At 47.3% G+C, this 25,872-nt stretch overlaps 1 protein-coding gene across 2 annotated transcripts in view; it reads right to left on the minus strand.

Annotated features, from left to right (window-relative positions):
• The window catches only part of LOC119932276 (nuclear GTPase SLIP-GC-like), a 44,804-nt gene that overhangs the window by 15,161 nt on the left and 3,771 nt on the right, over positions 1-25,872 (minus strand). For both annotated transcript variants that reach the window (XM_038751373.1, XM_038751374.1), the window contains exons 2-11: positions 21,813-21,893; positions 19,081-19,182; positions 16,586-16,682; positions 12,277-12,499; positions 11,192-11,404; positions 9,054-9,257; positions 7,879-8,054; positions 7,197-7,215; positions 2,438-2,542; positions 920-1,025 (exon numbers count right to left, since the gene is read on the minus strand). In XM_038751373.1, coding sequence (XP_038607301.1) covers positions 920-1,025; positions 2,438-2,542; positions 7,197-7,215; positions 7,879-8,054; positions 9,054-9,257; positions 11,192-11,404; positions 12,277-12,499; positions 16,586-16,682; positions 19,081-19,182; positions 21,813-21,840 — 1,273 coding nt within the window. In that variant the 5' untranslated portion in view covers positions 21,841-21,893. The remainder of the gene's footprint in view (positions 1-919; positions 1,026-2,437; positions 2,543-7,196; positions 7,216-7,878; positions 8,055-9,053; positions 9,258-11,191; positions 11,405-12,276; positions 12,500-16,585; positions 16,683-19,080; positions 19,183-21,812; positions 21,894-25,872) is intronic.

Here is a 25,872-nt window from a genome sequence, read left to right on the forward strand (position 1 = left end):
GGCCTTGGAGTCAGAGGTTGTGGGTTCACATCCCGGCTCTGCCACTTGTCAGCTGTGTGACTTTGGGTAAGTCACAACTTCTCTGTGCCTCAGTTACCTCATCTGTAAAATGGGGGTTAAGGCTGTGAGCCCCACGTGGGACAACCTGATCACCTTGTATCCCCCCCCAGTGCTTAGAACAGTGCTTTGCACATAGTAAGCACTTAATAGATGCCATTATTATTATTATTATTACATATCGGACTAAGGCTTGGGCAACAAGCCAGGAGCTCTGGAGCTGCATGAAAACAGAGGCAGCTGCAAGTAGCAGAGCTTCTACTCCTCAAAGCTCCCTCTCTTCCTCTCTTTCCTTCCTCCACCTCCACCCACCTCAGGCATCCTGAAAGCAAAGCGAGGTCCCGGATCATCCGTTTTTAGTGCCAACACAGTGTCAAATATGAATAAGCCCTGCTGCCAGAGGGCAGAGTGGGATCCCAGACACACATCTGCCAAGAGGTTGCTGCTGCAGCTTGGGCAGGCCCCACAGTGGTGGACCCTTACTTTTCTTTCTTCCTCTGCCCCCGACTCCACCTCTCAGTCCCCCTCCTCTCTCTCTGCTCACTCTAATCCACATAGGAGGACTGGAATTCTGTTCTCCAAACACCCCAGCACCCTACTCCTCTGCCTTCTCCTTAACCTTGCCTTGTTCTACCCATCCCCAGTCCAGGCTTTCTGGCCAGTCATCAGCTGGCAGTGGTCTCTGAACCAATCAGAGCTTTTGGAGACAGTGGCCTAGATGGAACAACTTTGACTATATGTTTTTTTGTGTGTGTGTGTGTTATATATGTATTTATATACAACATATGTAACATACATAGTTAATAAATATATATATATATTTACAGGTATGATATATGTTGAAATTGAATTGTGAATTTACCTGTTTCTTCCTCAGTAAGATGCTCTTTTTTCCAGTATTCTTCAGCACTCACAGTGTAAACTAGCTCAGAACTGTCTAACACTTCAGCATCAGATGGTAAATTTTTCTGAAACAAAAAAGCCAACAAAGCTGAAATTCAGCCTCATTGTGGGCAGGGAATGGGTCTGTTCATTGTTATATTGTACTCTCCCAAGCACTTAGTACAGTGCTCTGTACACAGTATGCACTCAAGAAATACAACTGAATTAATGAATGAATCTATAATTAGTTTGTATCCAGTTCTTAGTACAGTGCCTGGCACACAGTAAGTGCTTAACAAATACCATAAAAAAGTGTCTTCCACCTCTTTTAAGTTAGAAACAGCCCAGCTAGAGCAAAAGAAAAAATCTTCATTTCAGCTGTGCCACCCTCTCCTTATAAACACATTAACGTACCAAAAGATTGGTCTCAATGGACCTAGGGCTGCAAGTGTTTAGGTTAAAATGATTAAACTGCAGACAAATAAGTATAGTAATTAAAAACAGGAAACCAATTCTCCATTACCCATGGCAGAGAGAATGGGCAAGGGAACCACAGAAAAATACTCTTCTCTAAATGACTAAAGTGAGGTTTGAAGGTTAGTGTTTCAAGCTCCTTTCCAATTAAAACTCTTAAGAAGAAATATACATCATTTTTGAGTCTCTTTTCTCCTTGCTTTCTTTGCTTAGATAACATGTAAAGAAAGGGCCTAAAGGTGGGCAGGAAAAGGGGAAACTTGAACTGGGTAATCCAAAAATCGTTCAATTGGGCCCGGAATAATCAAGACTTGATTTTTCATTGATAAGCTGTGGCAGTGTCTTTCAGACATCAGCAACTGTGATGCCACGGGGAGTCAAGGACACGATGGAATACGTCCACCAAATCTATTATATTATACTCTCCCAAGTGCTTAGTACAGTGCTCTGCACACAGCAAACGCTCAATAAATACAACTGATAGATTGATAACTAGAGACAGTTTCGCATGTTTTTTAAATTTCAGCAAGGACACTCAGCCCCCCCTGCTGGTTGACACACCTTTCACTCAAAATGTAAAGAGCACGGGCTTTGGAGTCAGAGGTCATGGGTTCAAATTCCGGCTCTGCCAACTGTCAGCTGTGTGACTTTGGGCAAGTCACAACTTCTCCATGCCTCAGTTACCTCATCTGTAAAATGGGGATTAAAACTGTGAGCCCACCGTGGGACAACCTGATCACCTTGTAACCTCCCCAGCGCTTAGAACATTGCTCTGCACATAGTAAGCGCTTAACAAATACGATTATTACCATTATTATTATTAAAACCAAGTTTGCAGCACGGTAGCACTGCTAGGTTTTCTTTTCCCTAAATGCCCTCCGAAACCTATAGAATTGATCTCCCTTAGGGAAGATTCTTGTTCCCTTTTCAAAGCATTTGAAATGAAGAAAAAAGTATTAGTAGTCCTGAGATTGGGAGCTCAATACTTTTGGCAGCAAGAGCAAACAATATTACTGAAAGTTACCTTGAGCCTTTCCCTCAAACTTCTTTCCTTGCTTTGCTTCAGAGTCTTATTCCTCTCTAGAATGGCCTGGTACATGTCCTTGGGGGCTTCCACATTTGGTTGCTGCTGCAGAGACATTTCAATTGTAATACAGATTACTCCCACTCCAACCCTTACGACGCTCTCTGAAGAGGAATAAACACTGATAAGAAATGCCCGTCGTTACCCGATTTGCGGAATGTATAGTTCTGTACAGTGGATGAGGACTAAGCTGCGCTCTCACAAAGACGATGGTTCTCAAGTTAGGAGGTGCTCCCCGGCCCAGGAGCCTGAGGACGGGGCTGTATCCACATCGCTCCCGATCTCAGCCTCATGCCCGTATTTTCTTTCATGTCTACCTTCCCCTTTAGACTGTACGCTCCTTGCGGGCAGGGATCATGTCTGCTAACTCTATTTCATTGTACTCTACCAAGCAATACAGTGCTCTGCACACAGTCTGTGCTCAATAAATGATTGACTGACTGATTGAATGGTAGCCCTTGATCTGTTGGATTTGAGGGGGGCAGGAATCCTTTGGCAGGCTGGATCTCAGGAGAGCGGTCTGCCACACCACAGCACTTAGAACGGTGCTTGGCACATAGTAAGCGCCTTAACAAATACCATCATTATTATTACTATCACCACAGAGCTGTGCCTGCTGTTGGAGGCAATCCTACGACTAGACTGTGAGCCCGCTGTTGGGTAGGGACTGTCTCTATGTGTTGCTGACTTGTACTTCCCAAGCGCTTAGTACAGTGTTCTGCACACAGTAAGCGCTCAATAAATACGATTGATTGATTGATTGACTCCCCCTTGTGGGCAAGTGGGGGAATGCCTTGATTTCTTGCTTCCCTTCCATCAAAGGAGGCAGGGTCAGGGGCACAGGGGCCGGTGGAGGCTTCGGGAATCAATCAACCGTATTTATGGAGCGCTTACTATGTGCAGTGCGCTGTACTAAGCGATTGGGAAGTACAAGTTGGCAACATCTAGAGACGGTCCCTACCCAACAGTGGGCTCACAGTCTAGAAGGGGGAGACAGACAACAAAACGTAGACAGGTGTCAAAACCGTCAGAATAAATAGAATTATAGCTATATGCACATTATATATTCCTCAGCCAGGAGAGGAGCCTAGCACTGACCTTCATCTTCTGAGTTGCCTCCAGGGGGAAATGGTGATTTTGCAGCTTCTCCAGCCACCCCTCCACAAAACTCCAACTTCTTTTCTCCCACCTAACTACAAACATTCCTGTCCCTACACGGAGCAGGCAGTCAAACTTCCCCAGGACCTGGGGAACTGAGAAAGGTGGGGGCTGGGGGACGGGAACCCCAAAGCACCGAGATATGCTGCTGGAGAAAGCTGGAAGGTAGCAGAGTCCATCAGATGACCTGGCTGACCCTATATAGCTGTTCGACTCCTGGCGCAAAAGGCAGGGTCGGATGAGCTGGGTCTCCTCTCCATCACAAAGCGCCCCGTCCTCACCTCCTTCCCTCCCTTCTGCCCACTGTCAATAAGCGCTCCACCTGGGCTCCGGTAGACCTGAATCCAAAGGTGCCATTCACAGTACCAGCCACAGAAGTTTGAAGCAGCATGGCATAGTGGACACACCATGGGCCTTGGAGTCAGGTCATGGGTTCTAATCCCAGCTCCACCACTTGTCTGCGGTGTGACCTTGGGCAAGTCACTTCCCTGCCGTGTGCCTCAGTTACCTCATCTGTAAAATGGGGATTGAGTCTGAGCACCTCACGGGGGACACAGACTGTATCCAACCTGATTTGCTTTTATCCACTGCTGCACTTAGTACAGTTCCCGGCACATAGTGCTTAATAATAATAACAACAATGGCATTTATTAAGCACTTACTAGGTGCAAAGCACTGTTCTAAGTGCTGGGGAGGTTATAAGGTGATCAGGTTGTCCCACGTGGGGCTCACAGTCTTCATCCCCATTTTACAGATGAGGTAACAGGCACAGAAACGTTAAGTGACTTGCCCAAAGTCACACAGCTGACTGTTGGCAGAGCCGAAATTTGAACCCATGACCTCTGACTCCAAAGCCCGGGCTCTTTATACTGAGCCATGCTGCTTCTCAACAAATACCACTACACACATATATTCTTCTTTTGATGCTATTTGTATAAGCATTTCTGTAGCTCCCCACATGTTGGCTGCCTCTTGGATCTGAGACTCCATTTTTTCCTTACTTCACTGCACTTTCTCCAGGAGGAAGATAGTGGAAATTGAATGATATCAGCAATGACTTTGGGCAAATCACTTCACCTACATGTGTCTACTCTGTGTCTCAGTCTCCACCTCCTTGGAGTGGAGAGATAACAGTGGCGAGCTACTTGTCGGGGTTGTTGAAAATAGTAAAACTAGGAAAAGGCCTTAAATGTTTCATTATTATAAAATAGGACATAGATTAGGTTAAAGACTTACTATACATATAGTTTGGTACCCAAAGACTTGACAAATGTAAAAATAATAAACAAACAAACAGGACCCCAAACATTACCTCCACCATAGCAAGGAGAAAGAAAATCAAGAGCAAGGAGCCTCTGCCAGTTCCTCCTTCCCCAGAATGGAGCTTGGCCGCCAGGGAAAAATACTATCCTCCCTCCACCACTCCGCTCCGTACCATGTAGCCTCTCACCTCATGGAATACTGGGCCAGTTGGGGCCCAAACCGTTGGTGGTGTTGGACTCCGAGCCACGGATCTGAAACTCTACCCTTCTAGCCTCAGGGTCCTATTGTTTGTGGGGAGTTTACTGTAGTCCTTGTTTTTGTGTAAGAGCAGTCATTGTGGCTAGTGGCAAGAGCACGCGCTTGGGAGTAAGAGGACGTGGGTTCTAAACTCGGCTCCAACACTTGTATGCTGTGTGAACTTGGGAAAGTCACTTAACTTCTCTGTGCCTCGGTTTACAGATGTCATCTGTAAAATGGGGATTAAGACTGTGAGCCCCATGTGAGACAACCTGATTACCTTGTATCTACCCTGGTGCTTAGAACAGTGCTCGGCACATAGTAAGCGCTCAACCAATACCATAATTAAATAATTGCCAGAACCCTATCCCCCATTTTCTACTTAGTTTGTGAGCCCCCAAGGGGTTGGGGAATCATGTCACCTTCTCAAACTTGGAATTTTTTTGCCCCAGAAATTGGCAAAGTGCTTTCCAATGAGCAGGTGCCCTAAAGGTGCAATTACTACTAATACTACCGCAGGCAGGGTCAAGATCATCACCTTAACACTCACCCCAAGGAAGAGGGGGTGCTCTACAGTTGCAAGATGTTAGCAATGGTAGTGGAAGTGTCAGATTTGCGACAAAAAGTATTTGAAGAGCCTGCTCTCCTGTGGGTCAAGTAAAAGCTCTCGACTGATTCTAGGACTATAGGGGAGCAGCATGGCGTAGTGAAAAAAGCCGGACCTAGGAGTCAGGGGACCTGGATTCTACTCCCAGCTCTGCCATGTACCTGCTGTGTGACCTCAGGCATGTCACTTAACTTCTCTGCCTCAGTTCCCTCATCTGCAAAATGGGGACTCGCTACCTGTTCTCCCACCTATTTAAACTGGGACCATGTGGGACCTAATTATCTTGTATCTATCCCACCGCTTACTAGAGTGCTTGGCACCATCAGTAGCAATAACAACAATAATAACAAGTTGCATCCTCAGTAGCGCTGGCCGCCTGTGTGGGCCTTATGTCTGTTTTACTGCCTGCCATCCAGTAGCCAAACAGACAACAGCCACGTTCGGCCCACCCGCCAACCTGTCTGTCCACTTCTGAACCAGGTGGTCAAGTTGTACGGTCTGATTTGGTTTGGGGCAGAACTGTGACCCTTGAGCCAGGTCGAGGTTCAGACAAATATCCTCTGAAGCGGGCAAAGGCTCCCAATATGCAGATGTGCCCCTAACGGAGTTAGAACCTCGACTGAGTATTGCTAACTACCCGTACATTCATGTATCAAAGCCACAAAGGCTGTAAATTCACAGACATCCATAAATAATGAGCTAAAATCAGTTGGGTCCATAAAGCCCAGAAACTGAGTTTGACGTAGGTAAATACTGAGGCCATGGAGGAGGGTGTCGGTGTGCCCCAGCCCTGATGGAGGCAGGCACACTGCGTGTACTTAGAGGTGGTGGAGCAACCCTGCTATAATTCTTCTAACAGCTAAGTGGTGCTTACAGTCCGTACTTTCAAATTCCTAATTTTCTAGGTGGTTTATAAAATAAGTTTGAAGGAATAATAATAGTAATAATATTTGTTACACAGCTGTGTGCCAAGCATTGTACCATGTGCTGGGGAGATACGAGATAAACAGCTCGTGAGACACGGTTCCTTGTCCCAAATGGGGCTCGAAGTCTAAGGAGGAAGAACAGATATTGAATCCCATTTTGCAGAGGAGGAGACTGAAGCACAGAGAAGTGACTCGCCCAAGCAGGAAGGGGGAAGAGCCAGAATTAAAACCCAGTTCCACTGTCTCGTTGGCTCGTGCTCTTTCCACTAGGCCACACTGCACTTCCACTGCAGTAAGGACCAAACCTGCTTGCATGTGTTTGTTCAGCTGCCTGGAGAGCGGCAGCATGGCCTGTGTCAGGATAGCGGCCCCGGGGGATTGGTGGAGGAGCCCGGACACAAATCTTACCCTCCCACGAACAAGGAGAACCTTAGCAGACTCCCCTGTGCATGTGAGAGGGAAGGGAGTTAAACTGAAGAAGGTAGAAATAAAAATTGTAAATACTTACTTTTTTCTGGGATCTTTCCCTAAAGAAACAAAACCAATCAAAAATAGATTGAGCATGAGAAAAACACACTGGAGTTAATTGTCTGTGCTGGCCCAAGTTTAAGAATAGCTATTCCTGCCTCTTTTCCTCAGGAAAGTGTCTTCAGTGCATCACCTCCTTCCCCTCCCACTCCAAAGGGGAATCCAATCTTTTAGCCTTCTAAATCCAAACAGCTCAGCCATCTTTTCCTCCAGCTCCACTCCCTCCAGACTCACTGCCCCTCTCTCCCAGCCTGAGCCTCAGTCCTTGCCACTTCCAATTCCGTCTCCAATGAGAGCTCTAGCCTTGGCCCTACGAATGCACATAAGGGCGTGTTTGCGTGCACATGCATATGTGTAGGAGAGACACAGACAGAAATGGCGTATTGGGAAGGGGAAGGATGGAGGGAGGAAGATGGGAGATAGAAAGGATGGGAGAACAACAGGAGGGAATGTACCAAGCCAGGAAGATTTATGGAAGACATAATAAAGTCACCACCCGTGAGCAGCCACCCTTGCAACACTGGCCTTGGGCAGTGAGGGTCCCTCACTAATCGAAAAAGTGATATCCATCTTAGACATAAGCACACCTCTGTCTACCCTCCTTGCCCCCAGTATCCCCTGCTCCACAAATTTAAGAACGAAGGCAAAGGAAGATGCAGTACCGCAGATATACTTCCAGATTCATATTCTCTGACTTGGTAATCACCAGAGCTATTTCAGAGCAGGTCCCTTTCTGAAGGGCTTTTATTCCTTCCCGCAGAAGAACTTCATTATCTTTTCCTCCTTTAATTCTTTGAACATCACCGATTATCCAAATTGCAGAACATTTATTAATACTCTTGAAAGAAAAAAACAAATTTGGAGAGTAAGATAAGTAAGACGAATAGGACATGGTCATGTGCTGTTGACAGTCTGAAAGTTGCATTATATTGGCTAACTCACTGTCTGGCCACCCGGAACGTGCTAACTTTGATTCCCATCGCCAGCGCTGTCAACCCTACCCCCAGCCCCAACGTCTAGCTGCTGGCAGAGAGCTGCTCAGAGCTTTGAAAGCTCTTGGCCTAATTATCTTAGGGTTGGGAGAATTCCTGCCTGTCGCTCCACATTTGCTGTTAAAAACAATGAGCTGAAAGTGTGGCTAATAAGCAATGGATTAAACTTCATAAATAGACAAAATGCTCACAACTTATACTTAAACCTCACTGACAGGAGCACTATTAAATTTTAAGCCAGAATTTCCTTCCCAGAAGGTCAATTACCTGCATCCCCCAGAGGGACTGGGGCAGAAACCTTAAAACGGTCAAGAGGTGAGGCTCTTCTCCCACTTATGTACACTTGAGGCTGTCTATCTCTGATGGGAAAGACCTTTTCCAAGTGATGTGAATATACTCTCTTGTGAACTTTGCTAATATAAAAAAAAATCCATATAAACTTGTTTGTACGATGTTAGGGTTTGAGTATTCTGATATTTGGGTGCATATTTTGGATTTTCTTGTAGCTTCCTTCCCCTCTACCTTCCTGGTTTTATCTTTCTCCACTTTGGAATTAAACTCTCTGCTGCTTCAGTTCAGATTACGTTTGAGAATGTAAAATGGGGTGGGGGGGAGAGAAGGGTGTGTTGGGGGTTGGGAAGATGAATCTCAAGTGTTGACCCCAATCCTATATAGTAGATCAGATCAGCTAATCACAAAGATTTCCTGGACTCCTTCTTGTGTGAGTCTGTAAATCCTGACCACACCAGAAGACATTTTTTAAATTTTGCCCACTTAAGATGCGCTAAATTTTCCAACAAAATGGTGCAACTTTTTCAGAAAGCAAAAGAAAGTCTGAAAGTTACCTCCTTCCACATCAGATCCCTTATGCTATTAAAGTCTCCGGTCCCTGGAATATCCATTAGCACCACCCCTCTTGGGAGAAGTTCTGATACGGCGAGAGTCACTTCCACGTGGTTGACTAGGGGCCATAATTCTCTTTCATTGTTCTCGCTGAGTTCTGACTGGTTCCGAATGTACAGGTCCATTTGTTCAGACAGGTCATTTGCCTGAAGTGAAAAAGAGAGGCAACATTCGTCCATTAACTCCCTTATTGCCTCCAACATTATATCAACATACATTTCCTTTCAGGCTATGCTCTTCACGTCTCTGTATCCCTTAAGCAGTGCCAAGGACAAAATGAATCATTTCATCGCCATCATCAACAGAGTTCAGGTTTGTAGCAGGGATTAATCAATTGCATTTATTCAATGTTTACTATGGGCAGAGCACTGTAATAATCATAATAATAATAATAATAATAATAATAATAATAATAATAATAATGATTGTGGCATTTGTTAAGCACTTACGTGCCAGGCACTAAACTGAGTGCTGGGGTGAATACGAGCAAATCAGATTGGACATAGTCTCTTGTCCCACATGGGGTTCACAGTCTTAAACTCCATTTTACAGATGAGGTAACAGGCACAGAGAAGTGAAGTGACTTGCCCAAGGTCACACAGCAGATAAGTGGCAGTACCGGGATTAGAACCCAAGTCCTTCTGACTCCCAGGCTGCTGGTCCTGTATATATGTATATATGTTTGTACATATTTATTACTCTATTTATTTAATTATTTTACTTGTACATATCTATTCTATTTATTTTATTTTGTTAGTATGTTTGGTTTTGTTCTCTGTCTCCCCCTTTTAGACTGTGAGCCCACTGTTGGGTAGGGACTGTCTCTATATGTTGCCAACTTGTACTTCCCAAGCACTTAGTACAGTGCTTTGCACAGAGTAAGCGCTCAATAAATATGATTGATGATGATGACGGTCCTGTAACTAAGCCCTATTAAGGGCTTGGGAAAGAAACTGTGTTCTACCAAATTAGCTTGCATTTACCCCAGCTCTTAAGTGCACTAAGATATCTGAGTGGCTGATCAAGGGATGCTGCCCACCTGGTAGAATCACCATAAGGTCATGTCCACAGCACTGTGTTCTCTCCACCCACCACTCCCCGCCCAGCGATCTGCCAAACCATGTGATGTCTTGACGTAGAGCTGCATTCTTCCCCACCCACAGTGTCTCCAAGCAAACATGGATGCTCCCTAGCCGTGGTGCACGTGCGCGCGCGCGGACACACGCAGGAGCAGGATTAAGCTTGCCGTTACTCTGCTGATCCAAGTACTTATCATATCCTGTCTCGACTACTGCATTAGCCCCCTCGCTGACGTCTCTGCCTCAATCAGTGGTATTTATTGAGCGCTTACCGTGTGCGGAGAACTGTACCAAGTGCTTGGGATAGTACGTATAGAGTATGTAGACATGTTCCCTGCCCCCCAGGATCTTAGTCTAGAGTCCCAAAGACTTCAGTCTAGCCTCCTACCACTTCCCACTCCAGTCCTTACTTCACTCTGCTGCCTAGATCATTTTTCTAAAAAATATTCAGTTCTTATTTCCCTAACTCCCCAGAAACCTCCAGCGATTGCACATCCACCTCTGAATCAAACAGAAACGTCTTACCATTAGCCTTAAAGCACTCAATCAGCTCACCCCACCCCCTCCTATTTTGCCTTGCTTATTTCCTACTACAACCCAGCCCACATGTTTCGTTCCTCTAACGTCAACCTTCTCACTGTACCTCGATCTTATCTATCTCATCACCGACCCTTTGCCCACATCTTCCCTCTGGCCTGGAACTCTCCTCCCTCTTTGCGACAGACCACCACTCTCCCCACTGAAATTAATGAAATCATATCCCCTCCAAGAGACCTATCCAACTAAGCCTTCATTTCCACTTACTCCCTCTCCCTTGTGTCCCCTATGCACTTGGATCTTTACCCTTCAAACAACTCTTGTCATATTGTACTCTCCCAAGCACTTAGTTCAGTGCTCTGCCCACTTAGTAAGCACTTGATAAGTACTATTGGTTAACTGACTCCTCCTTCTGGACTGCAGAGATCTAAGTAGATTAACGCAGATTAATGGAAAGTACTTACAGAACTTCCTTTTAAAACAATAGTCTTGTCATTAAAGATCTTGATGCTCAAAAGCTCGTCGACACTTTTGTTTTCAGCTTCGAGACCATAGAGAGCATTGAGCTTCAGTATAGCCTCTTGTACGATTCCATACTCATCAACCTCTTCTTCCCCAGACCTGGTTTCATTCTTAACTATGAGTTCCTTCAAATTTCTCAGTTCTTCTTCCCATTCCTGCAGATAATTAAAAGATTTACAGGGCTCAAATAAACTGGCGTGGGCCTGGCCAGTTTAGGACTGTCCACAGAGAGATGACAGAACTCCTCCCCTCATTCCCTCCCGGCTGGCCCCAGAGGATGGCAGAGGGGCAAAGAGTTCTGGGACCAACCTGCCACTCCAGCCCCCTCTGCCCCTTTCTTTTATCAGTTGGACTTGAGATTAGTAAGGCAGAGGCATGTATTGATTGTTCCCTCCTCAGGGCAGCATGGAGAATCAGGTCACTAAGTATAAGAGATTGCACCTAATGACACGATTGCCCCCTCTGCCCTTGTGACTTTTACAGGGCTAGAAAGAACCTGGTGAGGTCACCTGGTCATTCCCCCTCACAAATGTTACTCTGCCAAAATCATTCATCTATTTACTCAGAGATCCTTTATGATAGAAACATTCGTTAAGTCTTACATCTCAGTATTAATGCCTCTGAATTAGAACCAAGTGAGAACGATTCTACAGAAGAATCACCCTTTCTCAGTTTACTATGGTCAGTTAGTTTCTAGTGATTCTCTGTGACTTCTATTCTGCTTCTCTGCCTCTTTCCTCCATCTCCTCAAGTATCCAACCATGAGGGAGAAGATGCATGGCTCATCCCTACCCCTCGAGGACTGCTGTAGGGTGGGAAGGAGTCCACTCTTCTGAGCAAAATAATAGGGACCACTCTTCACCCAGGGGCCAGTAAGTTGTTGAATTAGCCAATGCCATTTTTTCAACAGTTTTTCAGCCTTTCAGGAAGCCTGAAGCATGGGAGATGCTGAATTTATAAAGCATTATTTTTATGAAGACTCCAAAAGAAAGTGAACCAACCCAAGGGGGTAGAGAGGAGCACTTGCCTCGTCAGAGAGGAGATGGATTTTGGCCTCACAGATGTCGCTGACACCAGAACTCACTTGCACCAGGCATGAGGTGCAGGTACTTTCGCCCGACACTGGCAAAAACATTTTCTCATTGATGATGGCATTGAGCAGGGAGCTCTTCCCAGCCCCCGTGCTTCCAAACAGCCCTATGTAGACCGGCTCCAGGGATGGCTTTTTTGTCAGGTCTTGGAGTCGAGTTCTGGAAGGATATGAAGCGAATGTTATAGGTGTAAAGAAGACATCAGGTAAAATCCATTTCAGCTTCTTGAGAGTTCCACTTCTGTGGGGGCTGACAGCCGAGAAAAATGATAGCAGTGTTTGGGTGGGGGAAAACACGGAGGCAGGGAGAGGTACCTGATAGCTCAGAATGAAAAACTAAAATGTAGAATCAGACCTTGGACAAAAAGCAATCCCTTTTCTTTGGGGACACATTAGTTCCTGAAGATCTTCACAGGGAGATGCTGGATTAGGTTGGGGTGAGGGGAGGGGGGGCAGTGCATACCCTTCTCCCTTTCTGTTTATTTCTCTTCGAGGCTAGACTGTAAGCTCACTATAGGCAGGGGACATGGCTACCAACTATTATATTGTACTCTCCCAGGCACTTAGCATAGTGCTTTGCACCCAGTAAGTGCTCAATAAATACAATTGATTGATTTCATTTTGCCTTTCACATTCTTGATCCTAGGACAGGAGGGCAGCGCTCCTGGAGAAGTGGGGGTTCCTTTGCCCCATGCCTCCTGGCTAGCACGAAGTAGAATGTGAGGTTCCACATGTCAAATTCATTTTCACTTGCTCACTCTTTCACTGTCGGCACCAAATCCCTTCTGACTGCCAAAAGCTCGTACGCTGAAAGTGAGAGTGGCGCTAAACAACAGTGTACAAACTGAATTTAGGAAACAGGAAGGTGGTCAGCAAGGGAAAGCCATTTCTCTCTCTTTTAAACACCTCTCTCCAATGACCTGACCTAGAAAAGGGACATGTGCTAAAGTGGCAGAGCGTGGATTGGGAAGGCAGATCACTTGGGTTTGAGACTGGGCACCCCCCTCAGCCTGCTTTATGACTATGGATAAGTCACCTAACCTCTCTGTACCTCACTTCCTTCACCTGCAAAATGGGGACAATAATTCCTGCCTTTCTTCCTATTTCGCAGGTTAGGGCAAAAATTAGATACAGTGATGTGAGAGTACTTTGGGAGTAAAAGTGCTACACAGACCAAGGTTTTATTACAAGTGCTTAGTGCAGTACTCGGCACACAGTAATCACTGAAACAACACTGATTGTGGGTTAACTCATTATTAAGTGTCACTTCCATGTTTCATCCCTTCTGACTGGGACATCAAGGGGCAAAGGGAAATTATCATCCAGCCGGGCCATTTGTAGCCCATGGACCGGCTGGGTGTGGAGAGGACCTCGCAGTGCTGGATGAGAGGGCACAGCCTGCAGAATGATGGCCAGTGGGAATGGGATCTAGATGCACCTGGCTTCAGGGCAGTCAGACAATCCCATTATCAGCCCAGAGATAGTAGAAGTCTGGTGGTGCTGGGTGGCTCCTAAAAGCACCACCCTCACCTGCCTTCCTTGACTCTTAATTCTCCTGCTGTTTGCCAGCTACAGTCTGCAGAGTTTCCATGCTGCTGTTCTGGGCTTTGTTTTCCCTTGTCTTTTTTGTAAAAAAAAGTAGAAAGGTCTCGGTCTCCTCCCTCCTCACCCCCAAACCCAAACACACATACACACTTCCCCGCCCTTACAAAGCCACTCTATCATATTCAATAAGGTCCCTTCATATGAGTGAGGGTACAGTGCTTTTAAGGTTCCAGGGATACTCTGTTCTGTGACCACCGACTGCACCGGCTCTCCCCTCACAGCCATCTCACAGCGTTTGCTGGTGGGGAAGGGAAGGCTAGTGGCCCCATACAAACCATCACCGATATTGCAAACAAACAGCACAACCACATGTCCCGCTCCTGGCACAACACGCTTTCCCCCGGCTTAACCGTTGGTGCCTGTGCAATGCATAGTTGAATACTGCTAAAAGGCCAGAAAACCCTACTGCCTTCTCATGGACAAAGTGCATAAAATAATAACGATAATGATGATGGTATTTGTTAAGTGCTTACTAGGTGCCAAGCACTGTTCTAAGCGCTGGGGTAGATACAAGGTAATCAAGTGTCCCACGCGGGGCTCACAGTCTTAATCTCCATTTTACAGATGAGGTAACTGAGGCCCAGAGGAGTTAAGTGACTTGCCCAAGGTCACACAGCAGACAAGTGGCAGAGCTGGGATTAGAACCCATGACCTCTGACTCCAAAGCCCGGGCTCTTTCCACTGAGCCACGCTGCCTCCCGGGAGCGTCCTCGCTCCACTACACCATGCTGCCTCTCTCAAGGCAAGCCAGGATCACAAACAACAACGTCTTGGGCCAAAGTCAGCTTCCCTGCTTGGAACCTATATTTGTCTCGGCTCTGCTTCACTGGAAGGGGAATGTTTGGCAGGAGGGAAGGCAAACAGCTGTGGTGGAGTGAGCTGAAGCGAACTGTTGGAAAGCAAGCGGGCAGAAAACATTTCAAGGAATCAGTGTAACACAGTCTGATGTAAGGCACCATGACAGCTGAGTGGCAGGAGATCCCCATGGCACACAGAGAAGCCTCCTGGTGGGCTGCAGTCAAGAAAGGGGAGCCCCTTTTTGGAACCGAAGCTTTGAGGAAAGATTGAAAGTACCGTCAGGGGCTGCAAACAGCAAAGCTAGTGGCACAACTCTCTTCCCCTGAATGGCAGAGATACATTTGTTCGTCTCCACTTGTGTGGGTATAGCTGGCCCTCAAGTTTGTTCTTAGCATCCCATTTGTTCAAGCCTTGTTTGTCCTTAGGTTGGCCGATGATGTTGTTGACTGTGAGCTGCACTCACAGCGTGGCTTAGTGGAAAGAGCCCGGGTTTGAGAGTCAGAGGTCATGGGTTCTAATCCCATCCCCACTCCGCCACTTGTCAGCTGTGTGACTTTGGGCAAGTCACTTAACTTCTCTGAGCCTCAGTTATCTCATCTGGAAAATGGGGAAGAAGACTGTGAGCCCCATGTAGGACAGCCTGATCACCTTGTAACCTCCCCAGTGCTTAGAACAGTGCTTTGCACATAGTAAGCGCTTAATAAATGCCATTATTATTATTATTATTATTATTATTATTATTATTATTATTAGGACAGTCCTGAGTCAGAAGTTCATGGGTTCTAATCCCAGCTCTGTCACTCGTCTGCTGTGTAGCCTTGGGCAAGTACCTTCATTTCTCTGCGCCACAGTTCCCTCATCTTTAAAATGGAAATTAAGACTGTGCCCTATGTGGGACAGGGACTGTGTCCAACCTAATTAGCTTGTATCTACCCCAGCATTTAGAACAAGGTCTGGCACATAGTAAGCGCTTAAATACCACAATTATTATCATTAGCATGTGATGTTGATCAAGTCCTATAATTAACAATCAATCACACTTCCCCCCTTCAGAGCCCTACTGAAGGCTCACCTCCTCCAAGAGGCCTTCCCAGACTAAGCACCCCCTTTCCTCAGCTCGCCCTCCCCATTGCCCTAACTCGCTCCTTTTGCTCCACTCCCCATCCCACAGTACTTTAATATTTGTATATATCTATAATTCTATTTATATTAATTCCTGTTTACTTGTTTTCATGTGTATATATCTATAATTCTACTTATTTTTATTGATGCTATTGATGCCTTTTTACTTGTTTCGATGTCTGTCTCCCCCGTTCTAGACTGTAAGCCCCTTATGGGCAGGGATTGTCTCTATTGCTGAATTGTACTTTCCAAGCACTTAGTACAGTGCTCTGCACACAGTAAGTGCTCAATAAATATGACAATGAATGAATGGACCAACTTGTACTTCCCAAGCGCTTAGTACAGTGCTCTGCACACAGTAAGCACTCAATAAATACGATTGAATGAATGAATGAATGAATGAAAGTGTTGATGACGACGACAATGACAGAACTGCTCAAGGAATTGGATGCGGCACTCGTATTGGAATCAAGTCTCTCAACCTTGTCAGACGGTTAAACAGCACCATGGCAATGCAGGTCACCAAGAGGAGATTTGGGATGGGGGAGAGAGAGATGAGGGAACTATCAACTTTCTCAGGGACAGTTTGCTGTGGGGAATATGTCTAAGTGACATTGGGTTCCAGTGGCCTGCACCTTGGGTGGAGGGGGCACTGAGGGGGTTAGCAGGTTAACAAGACACAAACATATCAAAGAAAGATGCTAAGGTGAGTCACAAATACCTGAGATAAGAAATTCCACTTGAGTTGTTTGGAATTACTGTAAGTTTTTCGGAAATGTCCATCAGAGCTTTTCTTGTGCTTGACTCCATCTTTTCATCTGGAAAATAAAGGAAGAAAGGAGATACTTAGTTCCTAAAATGCAACCCAAAATTGGATTTTAAAAAAATTTACAAAACTGGCTCACAGGAGCCACAGAATATATCTTTTCCCTACAAAAAACAAGTATTTCACATCCTGCATTTTCCCTTTTTGAAGAACCGAACATGGGTAGAGACAACAGTGGCAGACAATTCCATAAACTGGGCATCCTGGAGGTCAGGGCAGCCCCTCACAACTCCCCTGCCTCCAGCCCCAGTGCTCCTGGAATCCTGGAGGTCAGAGCAGGGTGGCCACAAAATGAGAAGGCGCATCACCTAAGTGGAAAGATTTTTTTTTTGGTCATGGGTTCTAATCCCAGCTCCGCCACATGTCAGCGGTGTGACTTTGGGCAAGTCATTTAACTTCTCTGCCTCAGTTACCTCACCTGTAGAATGGGGATTTTACACCTGTAAAAAGTGGACAGCCTGATCACCTTGTATCCCCCACCAGCGCTTAGAACAGTGCTTCACACATAGAAAGCATTTAACAAATACCATCATTAGTAGTAGTAGTAGTAAGAGTAGGCGTAGTAAAGAGCACGGGCCTAAGAGTCAGAGGATGTGAGTGCTAATCTCGGCTCTGCCACGTGCTGCTGTGGGGCCTTGGGCAAATCACTTCACTTCTCTGCGCCTCTCAATTACTTTATCTGTAAAATGGGGATTAAGACTATGAGTCCCATGTGGGACAGGGACTGTGTCCAACCTGATTACCTTGTTTCTACACCAGTGCTCACAACAGTGCTTGGCAAATAATAAGCACTTAAATACCACAATTATTATTTAAAGTGTTGGGTGACTGGGAGGTCCAGGAAGGGACAGGGAATTGATGGAGAAGAAGGGGAGGGAGTCAAGGGCCCTCCCAAGGCCAGGCTCAGGAGCCAAAGCCATTCTGACAAGGAAAGTTGTTTCATGCTGGCCCTGGCCATGTTCACTTCCATGTCACTCCTCTGGGCAATCAGCTGAAGGAAGCTGGAAGCCTAACAAGCAGTGAGCTGTAAATGAATCAATCTATCGATCATATTTGAGTGCTTACTGTGTGCAGAACACTGTACTAAGTGCTTGGGAAAGTACCACACAACAATATAACAAACACATTCCCTGCCCTCAATGAGCTTACATTCTAGAGGGATCTGAGGAGCTCAGATCAGTTCCCAGTATCAGGATTTGGGGGCAGCAGGATGAAATCCTCAAATTTGTGACTATTCTAGCTACCACACCTGGCTAGATGTTTTGTTGGCACATTTCAGAGTTCTCTCCCCTTGTACCCACTCCCATGCTGATAATAGTGGAGGGTGGGGGAAGAAGTGAGGGGGGAGGAAGGGGGGGAAGAATGGGGGGAGGAATGGGGGGGGAGGAGAGCGGGATGGTGGGGGGAGGTGCCCTGTTTCAGGTTTGCCCCTGGAAAGCCTTGCTGAGATGGGCAATCCAGGCAATGGCTCCTCATCCAGGCGATGGCTCCTCACTGGCCTCTGCAAGGGCAGACTCGGCCTAGTGCCAGCTGCCATATGGCAGGGTGGCACTGAACCAAAAGAACCCCGTTCTGAACTGGAATTGTTGCTTATGGGGTTGGGGGCAGAGACAAGGTGGGACGGGGGGAGGTGAAACTGTGGGCACCTTTCCCTCTTGCAGCCATCCTCACCCAAGTGAAAACAATCAATGCTATTTACTGAGCACTCACTCCATGCACAGCAACGTACTAGGCACTTGGGAGACTACAACACGACAATAAAACATACACATTTTCTGCTCACAACGAGTCTTGAAGGGGTGACAGTAAATACGATATTTGGGCAAGTTACTTAACTTCTCAGTGCCTCAGTTACCTCATCTGTAGAATGGGGATTATGACTGAGCCCCACGTGGGCCAATCTGATCATCTTGTATTCTCCCCCCCCCCCCCCCCAGGGCTTGGTGCTTCGCACAAAGTAAGCGCTTAACATGCTATTATTATTATTATTACATAAGTGATTCGGGGTTGGGGGGAGGGGGCGGTATATAAAGGGCCTTGATGGTACAGCCTAGATTGGGCCGGTTTGGTCACAAACACCACCACTTTTGCCTGTAGGGGTGGCCACGCAGGATGGCTACTCGGGCTGAACTGGTCTGCCTTTGGGTTGGCTGGACAGGAATCGCCTCCAGACTGCAGGCTTCTGGTCACAGGCCGGCCCTAGGAGTCGCAGGGCCAGGCAGAAACTTATTTACCTAATTCGCTCCGGGCCCTTTTACCAAAAAGGTTTGGGGAGCGGGGGGGGGGGGGGGGGGGGGGGCCGGCAAGGTGAGGGGGCAGGCCCTTGCGGGACTTTTAACCTCAGGGCCACGAAGCGCCTTGCTGCCCTCGGGCTCCAGGCTGATACTCACATTGCTGGAGAATCCCTCTCTGGTCAGATGGAAAACCCAAGTACCTCGTCCTTCTCCTCTTCCTTGAAGGTCCTCCTATACAACTGTCGTCCCCCTCGGCGCCTTTCAAATTCAAACAGAATCCCAATGAGCCCGACACACACTCAAAGAGCAGTGGATTTCCCGGGGGGCGCGGGGCGAGGCGGCCGCTCCCAATCCCCCGTGCTCCTGGAATCGCGGGGCGGGGCGGGGCTGCCGCTCCCAATCCCCCGTGCTCCTGGAATCGCGGGGCGGGGCGGCCGCTCCAACGCCTCGTGCTCTTGGAAAGCTGGGATCGAGGAAGGCCGCTCCCAACCCTCTCCCCGTGCTCCTGGAATCCCCGGAGTGGGGGCCGCCGTCCTCCTCCATCTCTCCTTAAAGCTCCCGCTTCCCCAGCCTCATCTCCTACAAGGCGGAGAGCGGGGCCGCCATCCACAGAACCAGATTCTAAAGCAAATTCGCACACAATGAATAAAATGCACCCGCGCAGGATTTCGTCCATGTCCCTGCTCTCTCATTCGGTCCTTCCCTCTCCTTCATACTCCTTGGGAGTCAGGGATTCCGGCTCTGCCACTTGTCAGCTATGTGACTTTGGACAAGGCACTTCACTTCTCTGGGCTTCAGTTACCTCATCTGTAAAATGGGGACTAAGACTGTGAGCCCCACATGGGACCTGGTATCCACCCCAGCACTTAGAACAGTGCTTGGCACAGAGTAAGTGCTTAACAAATACCATTATGATTATTACTATTATAATGCTCCCTCCTCCTCCTCCTCCTCTCACTTCACTCTCCCCACCACTTTCCCTGCTTTGGCAAACCTGAGGTGGCCCTTATGACCCCCCTCCCTTCAAATAATCAAGGGGAATTATTGTCCACTTGAGTATACAGGACTGGACCTAAGCCCTTTGAAAAGTACAATGGAAACAAAGCTTGTTCCCTGACCTCAAGGAGCTGACAACCTGATGGGGAGACAGACAAAAATTTACCAATAGTGGGAGCAGAAGAACAAGGATAAACTAGAAAGTGGTTTCATAAGGTAGGGTGAGATAGCAGAATAAATAATGCATAAAGAACCCAGAAGTGCTGAAGGGTGGGTATAAAGACCTAAGTGTTATGGGGGGTGGTTGAGGTGATGTGACTTGGGGTGGTGGGCACTTAAATGGGGAAGTCTTCATGGAGAAGCTAGGCTTTCAGGAGGGCTTTGAAGACAGGGAGGGCTGCACTCTGGCAGATTTGTGGGAGGAGGAGATTCCAGGCCAAGGGAACTGTCTGAGCAAGGAATCGGTGGGGGACCCTAGAATGGGATACTATTAAGATGGTGAGCTTGGTAGGAGCCCACCGGGGTGAACAGGGGAGTTGTGGGTGAGGAGAGTTGCACAAACTTGGGTCATAGGACTAAAGGAGCAGCAGGTAAGCCTCCTATGGCTTGCTAGCCAGAGCAGGTGCAGGAGTGGGAGGTGAGGGGGCTGTGCTGTGCAGGTGTCTGGTTGGGTGTAGCCAAACGAGGACTGGTCACCACCTGTCTGGGCCGCACTGGTCGGCAAGGAGGCATGGGCAGCTGGAGCCCTGCCTCGTCTCTGATAAAGCAGGTCAGGTGACATGTGCCAGGTTGATTAAATGAATGAAAGCATTAGGACTCAACTTGTACTTCCCAAGCGCTTAGTACAGTGCTCTGCACACAGTAAGTGCTCAATAAATACGATTGAATGAATGAATGAATGACCACTGCTACTGCCCAAGTTGGGATGCCCAAGGAAAGTAAGGGCAGGGCCTGTTCCGTGGCCTGTCATGAGAGAGCTTCCTAACCTCTCCCCCCAGCCTCAGCTCCTGATCAGGACCACCTCTGAGGAGACAATAGGATGGGCAGGTCAGATAAGGCAACCGCTTGCGTGCCCTTCTACTGGCACAGCTCCACCATAGGGATAAATAATAATAATGATGGCATTTGTTAAGCACTTACTTTGTGCAAAGCACTGTTCTAATCACTGGGGAGGATACATGGTAATCAGGTTGTCCCACATGGGGCTCACAGTCTTAATCCCCATTTTACAGATGAGGGAACCGAGGCCTAGAGAAGTTAAGTGACTTGCCCAAAGTCACACAGCTGACAAGTGGCAGAACCGGGATTAGAACCCATGACCTCTGACTCCCAAGCCCGTGCTCTTTCCACTGAGACACGCTGCTCAACTGTATGGAACATCCATAATAGCAACGCTGCACCCTCAGCCCACCCACCAGATACTCCCAATACTTCCCCCAACACAAAAGCCTCCTTATCGGTTCTCGTCCAAGGGGAGGTATTGGCAGCAAGTTGTGGATGGGTCAGGTGGAAGAAAGCGACCTGTTCGGTGGGTGTGGAGCTCGTAGGAATGGTTGAGCTGTAAGGGGGCAGGTTTGTTGGGACACTAAATATTTTGCTCATCCATTGGTTACCTTGCTTCTGAAGGCTTTCAGAGTTGTGATTCCCTGTTGTTCTCTATACCCAAGCAAAATAAGAGGGGCAACAACCCTAGTGAGTGGGATGGCTGAATGCGGGGGTGTGGGTGCACCCATTTAACTGAAAGCCTAAGGCCAAAGGTGAGAGTGGTAAGTCCAAAACCTTTTCCCAATGATTTTCAAGATCGAGACTCTGCTTGGTGGCTTCCTTGCTCACCAGCCAGTCCCACCAGGAACTCACTCGCTCACTCAGGAACGGTACTCTGGTCACCTTACCTGGGGATGCTGATCCGCTGCATTCCATTCTCCACACAGAGACAGGCAGTTAGGCAGCTGGCTGGAAACTGAAGTTTTCTCCTGTGGAAAAAAAATGTAGAAAAAATGGGCAGGGACACTGGCAGTACTACACACATTCTAAAGTGTGAGGAGAGCAAGGGACTAGTGGGGCCGGGGCTGGCGCTCATCAGGAGGGCAGGGGAGCCCTAAGGCTTGTGAGTACAGTCAAAAACACAAGCAGCAGCAGATGCTGAGGGGATAGACAACATACCCATTGCCTTAGACTCTCCTCTGGTCCACTCCTGGGCCTCTTAAGGTTCCAAGCCCAGGTCTTCGCTGAATAGGTAAAGGATTCCCCATTTCTCTCAACCCAGGTTACCAAAAACGGTGTTTCTATGTGTCTGTCTGTCTCATCATGGATATTGGTTGCCTCCATGAGGTTGGGGGAGGTCAGGCCTGGTCTTTTCTGTGGAAATGTTTTCCCAGACAATCACTGGCAAGTCCCATTATGGTCACATCTGTCCAAAGTACACTGGGAGACTCATCCACCCTAAGGCCTTCTCCACAGGCTTTCCAATTTTTTCTAACAACCAAATCTTCTAATAAAACGTCTACCAGATCACCTAAAAGGCCCCGGGCCATCATTCTACCAGCAGCGATTTTCAACAGTGATTAGCAGCAGGGGTGCAGGGAACCTGTCTGGGAACCTGCGGGCCCCACCCCTCCATCCTAAAGCACACCAGCACAAACTCTCAGTGAGTTGGTTTTGGAAGATCAGTCAACCAATCAGTGGTATTTGAGTGCTCATTGTTTTGAGCATTTCTGCCTTCAAGCTCCAACACAGGCAGAGGGGTCCACCCCCGCCCCAGTACATTTATGCAAAGGAGGTAGGAGGGGGAAGTTTCTGCTCAACTTGAGGGAGGGAAGGAAGCCAGTCAGGATCTGCACCAACCCCGGGGCCACAGCTACACTTTGAGGGGACCACTACAGAAGCAGCTGAATCACATCAAAGAATACTACTGAAACTCCTCACCCTGGGCTTCAAGGCTCTCCATCACCTCGCCCCCTCCTACCTCACCTCCCTTCTCTCCTTCTACTGCCCAGCCCGCACCCTCCGCTCCTCCACCACTAATCTCCTCACTGTACCTCGCTCTCGCCTGTCCCGCCATCGACCCCCGGCCCACGTCATCCCCCGGGCCTGGAATGCCCTCCCTCTGCCCATCCGCCAAGCTAGCTCTCTTCCTCCCTTCAAGGCCCTGCTGAGAGCTCACCTCCTCCAGGAGGCCTTCCCAGATTGAGCCCCTTCTTTCCTCTCCCCCTCGTCCCCCTCTCCATCCCCCCGCCTTACCGCCTTCCCCTCCCCACAGCACCTGTATATATGTATATATGGTTGTACATATTTATTACTCTGTTTATTTATTTATTTATTTATTTTACTTGTACATTTCTATCCTACTTATTTTATTTTGTTGGTATGTTTGGTTCTGTTCTCTGTCTCCCCCTTTTAGACTGTGAGCCCACTATCGGGTAGGGACTGTCTCTATGTGATGCCAATTTGTACTTCCCAAGCGCTTAGTACAGTGCTCTGCACATAGTAAGCGCTCAATAAATACGATTGATTGATTGATTGATTGCTTGGAGTCGAAAAGAAGCCTGAACCACAAAGGCAAATTTCAACAAACTGTGTGCCTTTCTCTTGTTCCTCTCTGCCTCGGATGAACACGTTTCAGGGTCCTCTGGGTGCCACTGCCCCAGTTCTGGGTCCCTTCAGGATGCAGCACAGCTCAAGCACAGCTTCATTACACTTCACTGACTTCCTGGTGAGACCAAGCTGGTTGGCGAGGCCCCCACGCCCACCAATCCCCCTACCACCAAATTTCCTTAGTTCCACCTCACTCTCTCAGCTACTATCTGCTCCCGCTGGCCCTGGAGAGAGAAAGGGCAGCTCAGAGTTCCTGTCCTCTCCCCCACCACTTATACCTTACTCTCATTCATTCATTCATTCAATCGTATTTATTGAGCATTTACTGTGTGCAAAGCACTGTACGAAGCACTTGGGAAGTACAAGTCGGCAACATATAGAGACGGTCCCTACCCAACAACGGGCTCACAGTCTAGAAGGGGGAGACGGACAACAAAACATGTAGATAGGTGTCAAAACCGTCAGAATAAATAGAATTATAGCTATATGCACATAATATATTCCTCAGCCAGGAGAGAAGTCTAGCACTGACCTTCATCTTCTGAGTTGCCTCCAGGGGGAAATGGTGATTTTGCAGCTTCTCCAGCCACCCCTCCACAAAACTCCAACTTCTTTTCTCCCACCTAACTACAAACATTCCTGCCCCTACAAGGAGCAGGCAGTCTCTCACACTTCCCCAGGACCTGGGGAACTGAGAAAGGTGGGGGGTGGGGGACGGGAACCCCAAAGCACCTAGATGTGCTGCTGGAGAAAGCTGGAAGGTAGCAGAGTCCATCAGATGACCTGGCTGACCCCATATAACTTCCCAGCCCATGGTGTGAATCAACACCTTTTTATGGCTAAAAAGAACAGAGCAGTGTGTTCTCCAAAAGGGAAGGAAGCCAGAAATGTTTAGGTTCTAAAATGGTGCGTTTTAATGTGAATAAAGATTTTAATATTAACCATATTGCTCTGAAACTAAGGCAACCCTGGATTTTAATTTCCACCTACCAAATCTGATCTTGGCGCACCAGGGGAAAAAATCCACCTTACATGAAAAAAACAGACTCCAACTTTTCATACTGCTTAAAGTGGTAGGATTTATTTAGTGCTGACTGTGTGCTAACCAGTATGGTCATCATTAAAACCTGTCTTCAGTTTGAATTATCATTTTTACTAATGCTAACACAAATTTATATTTTATTTTGCTTTACCCAGCATTTTCAGGTAGCTTCATCATTAATACTGAAATCTACAGTACTCTACACACAGCTCTCATCATCATCATCATCATCAATCGTATTTATTGAGCACTTACTGTGTGCAGAGCACTGTACTAAACGCTTGGGAAGTACAAGTTGGCAACATATAGAGACAGTCCCTACCCAACAGTGGGCTCACAGTCTAAAAATCATCATCTCCACCACTGTTCCTTGCCCACCCACAAACAATTTCACCCCTACAGACACACAACCAGTCAATCAATCAATCAATCAATTAATGTCATTTACTGAGTTTTGCTATGTTCAGGGAGCTGTATTAGCAGACACCTTCCCTTTCCATTATGAGCTTACAGTCCAGAGGGGAAGATAGATATTAATATGAATAAATAATGTATAATATAAAGATCTGTACATAAGTGCTGTTGGGTTGGGGGTGGGGAGAATATCAAGTGTCCAAAGGTCACAGGTTGAAGTGAACAGATGATGCACAAAGGAGACCGAGCCAAAGGAGGGACAGTGACCCAGATCATCTGACAGCCACACAAAATGCCCAAACGTAGTCACACATCCAAACTTACCTCTTATGAATTAAGCCCCCAGAGCTTACCTTACACTAAACTGGATCCGTTTGTGACTGGATTCAGTTCAGCTTCTGAGGATAATCCATGCTACTTTTTGCACCTTGCCTAGTCATTCTAAAAGTGTACAAGACAACAGTCCTGGCACTGACGAACAGTTTACCTTTTAAAGAGAGGTGAGTGGCCCTGGGTTTCCATTTCCCACACAATACTCTCCATCCTTAGTCAATCAATCAATCAATCGTATTTATTGAGCACTTACTGTGTGCAGAGCACTGTACTAAGCACTTGGGAAGTACAAGTCGGCAACATATAGAGACGGTCCCTACCCAAAAGTGGGCTAGTCTCCATAAGACTGCGAGCCCCAGCGCTTAGAACAGTGCTTTGCACATAGTAAGTGCTTAATAAATGCCATCATTATTATTATTATATGGGCAACGTTAACAAATAACTTTACTGTCCCGGCCGTGACTCCTCTAAACCTACCTCTAAACCCCTGTGCTAACTACCCTTGGCAGAGGCAATGTTCGGTGTGGAAGATTTGGGTCATGTTTGGAGTTTTTCCCCAGCAGCTGATA

Source organism: Tachyglossus aculeatus, chromosome 9 (genome assembly GCF_015852505.1).
Source record: "Tachyglossus aculeatus isolate mTacAcu1 chromosome 9, mTacAcu1.pri, whole genome shotgun sequence".
NCBI lineage: Eukaryota > Metazoa > Chordata > Mammalia > Monotremata > Tachyglossidae > Tachyglossus > Tachyglossus aculeatus.